Source organism: Oryzias melastigma, linkage group LG7, assembly GCF_002922805.2.
Source record: "Oryzias melastigma strain HK-1 linkage group LG7, ASM292280v2, whole genome shotgun sequence".
In the NCBI taxonomy this organism is placed as follows: domain Eukaryota; kingdom Metazoa; phylum Chordata; class Actinopteri; order Beloniformes; family Adrianichthyidae; genus Oryzias; species Oryzias melastigma.
The window spans coordinates 20,292,087-20,295,089 of record NC_050518.1 but is presented as its reverse complement, the minus strand read 5'-3'; the positions used below and the strand labels follow the sequence as shown (position 1 = coordinate 20,295,089).

At 34.2% G+C, this 3,003-nt stretch overlaps 1 protein-coding gene across 3 annotated transcripts in view; it reads right to left on the bottom strand.

The window, feature by feature from the left end:
- The window catches only part of LOC112159496 (ankyrin repeat domain-containing protein SOWAHA), a 34,722-nt gene that overhangs the window by 23,517 nt on the left and 8,202 nt on the right, over positions 1-3,003 (bottom strand). For all 3 annotated transcript variants that reach the window (XM_024293602.2, XM_024293603.2, XM_024293601.2), the window contains exon 2: positions 1,714-1,775. In XM_024293602.2, the coding sequence (XP_024149370.1) occupies positions 1,714-1,775 (62 nt within the window). The remainder of the gene's footprint in view (positions 1-1,713; positions 1,776-3,003) is intronic.

The window sequence follows — 3,003 nt, the reverse complement described above, 5'->3', positions numbered from 1 at the left end:
TTTCACACTTGCGGCTTTAAGATGCTTCAGAGCGCTATTGCTTTCAGCAATCAGACGCAATTTCTTCAAGGAATTGCAAATCTAGTTGCAGTTTGTGTCCGGCCAGAATTCCATAACGTGTATCGGAATAGAGCTGAGAAATAAAAAAAAATTAGGAGCAAGATTTGCACTAGTAAACAGCAGAAAAAGAAGAAGCCCCTCCCTGCTAGTCCACTGTGAACACCATGGGACAAATACATGTTCAAGAATGTGTGTTTACAGTGTTCTTGAATACATATCAAATGCCCAGTGTGCACATAACTTATGATGGACTTTTTTCATTAAAAAAGAAACACTCTTGAAACAACCTCATTATGGAGGAAAAAATGGTGTTTAAGAAAGTAATACAACTTTTTGGAACCTCCAAAGAGGGGCAAGGCAGGACACCACAAAAACACAACCATCAGAGAGCTGAGGGACATTCGAGGATCAGTTCCTTTTTTTGTCTTAAGCTTTACGACCCCAGAGAATCACAGTTTCGCAGATTTGAAAATGCGGTGGGAAAAATTCATTGAAGATGTCAAAGGTCATTCCCCTTTTTAACCTTAAAAAAACTATAATCAAAGGATCTTTATGATTCAGTTCTCTTTATTGATTACACATTTGCAAATTTCATTGCAAATCTGCTTTCAACTTGTAAATAAAGCATATGTAAATTGAATTGTATATTCATTTAAAAATCAGAAAATGTATCCACCAATTTATAAGGAAAATACAATTCCTCCTTTAAAGTTCAATTTACCTAATTGTTCGGACCATAATCAAAATCTTTTCATTTTCTGAAAAATTGTATGAATTTCGATTGTGCTTACTTGCTGTAAACTGATTTTCTGACGTAAACAGCATCCAAAATCTATCAAAATGTTTGAATATAACTTTGGTAAACTACGAAGTTAAAAACAAATTTGACAATATTTTTTTCTTTTTTGCTTAATGCACCTTAAAAACCTGATGAACCACGTAGTCCAAGATTTAACGTACAACACAGAATTACAAAACAGTATATACTGCATATTATTTAAATTTGAATTCTTACACTTTCATATTTAATACAGAGTAATTTCCTAATCCTTAAAAAATTGTAGTATTTTTTTTCTGGTTCTGTGTACAACATATTTCCCCTTTTTTGTATTCAAGTACTTCATGCTATTTATTGATAAAACAGATGTCGTTTTGAAAAAGAGCTTGACCAAAACATTTCTGATCCAAATGGTTAATGAAATCCCAAAACAGGAAGCCTAAATATTCAATGTCTTCTCTTAATGTGAAGGAGAAAAGTTTTGCAAAGAAACATTCCTATAAAAACGTAATTTTCATTCATTAAAAGCGGAACACTTGACTAGTATTGAACAATAGTAATGAGTCACGTTGTGCTAACACCCTGGTTACATCATCAGTAATTCATCAGTGAGTTTTGACTGTTGTTTCATTTCATCAAAAAAAAGCTCCAAAAAAGATTGTGAAAACTGCAGCTGCCGTCCCGTGGGACAGAAAAAAACAGACCAAGTTCTGGAACCAAACGACAAGCCCTCTGAGCTCACTTTCACTGAAGCTCTTACAGGACGGACACATTTGCCTCTTTTCGCCTCCGTTTGGTGCAGACGTGTCACATGTAAGTCCATGGGAGCAAAGCTTTTCCCACAAAAGGTAAAAATATTTGAAGAGTTCACTTACATTCTCTGACTTCACCACAGCGATTCGGTCGATGATGAGCTTGAATTCCTCTCTGTATTTAGCTGCAAGGGAAAATATGTGAGGTGAGAGGGAGGAAACTAAATATAGTCTGAATTTCACCAAGCAGTGCAGAAGAAGACGAGGCTTTTGACCATACCAACATATCCTGACATTACGGCCAATAAACTATTGAAGGTTTTTATTTAAGGTCTTAATCATTAATATTGTTTGTAGGAAAAACTGACCAGATATGTTGAACCATCAAGCCTTAAGAGTCAACTTCAGGATAGAAAACCGTTATTCTGCAGTAGAAGTTAATCATTCGAGAGAGAAAATGAAAAAATATGCTAATTTCCCAGCTAAATAGATAAATAAAGAGTAAATTTCAAATAGATTTGTGATAACTGGTTGAACTTTCATTTTAAAGGTGTATGCACTGAACAGATTTACTCCGACAAGATTCTATCTTAGGTTGTAGTGATGCAATTTAACAATGATTCAATCATTTGTTTTTGCCAATCCGATTCATAGTCAATATTGGTTCATTTTGATCGATCTGATTCACTGACCTAAAATTGATCCATGACATCTTTAGCCAAAACTTCAACCTGTGTGACTCAGATACAAATACCAGAACAGTGGAGGTGGAGTTCTTGCAAGATAATCAACTGTCAAATAAATATGTGTACAAACAAACCACTAAATAAGAATTCATGTCAAATTTATTCACATTTTAGTTTCATAAAGTTCAGTCCAGTTGTTTTTACACATCAAAATAACACAAAGTGAACATTATTAGAACATTTAACCACTGTATGGTCACATGACTGCTAAACTCAAGCATTTCCACCCATTGGGCTGTAATGATGGTTGATCATTTTTTGCTGCCATCTTGTTTGTTATTCACTGTGATGGAACTTGGTTGTTTTTGTGTTATAGTAAAATAAACCTACCACGTCTCAGTTTAAATAATATTTTCTAAAATCAACTATAGTCAATGTATTTCATTGTAAAACGATTATATAATGGTAAAAGTGGATTTAATTCCATTAACAACTTGCCTCAGACAGATTGATCTGCTTGGATCATACGAATATCAATTCATCAATTAATTAATTCTAACCCATAATGTTCCAAAAATTGTCAATTTGGTGGGTCTAATCTTATGTCCAACATGCTTGCCAGTGTTTTTGTAGAGCTCTCCTAAATAAATGAACCCGTGATACTTTCTCAATATCATCCATGTCTTCCACAATGTTTCAATGCTGTTACAATGGTAGCTCCTCCCAC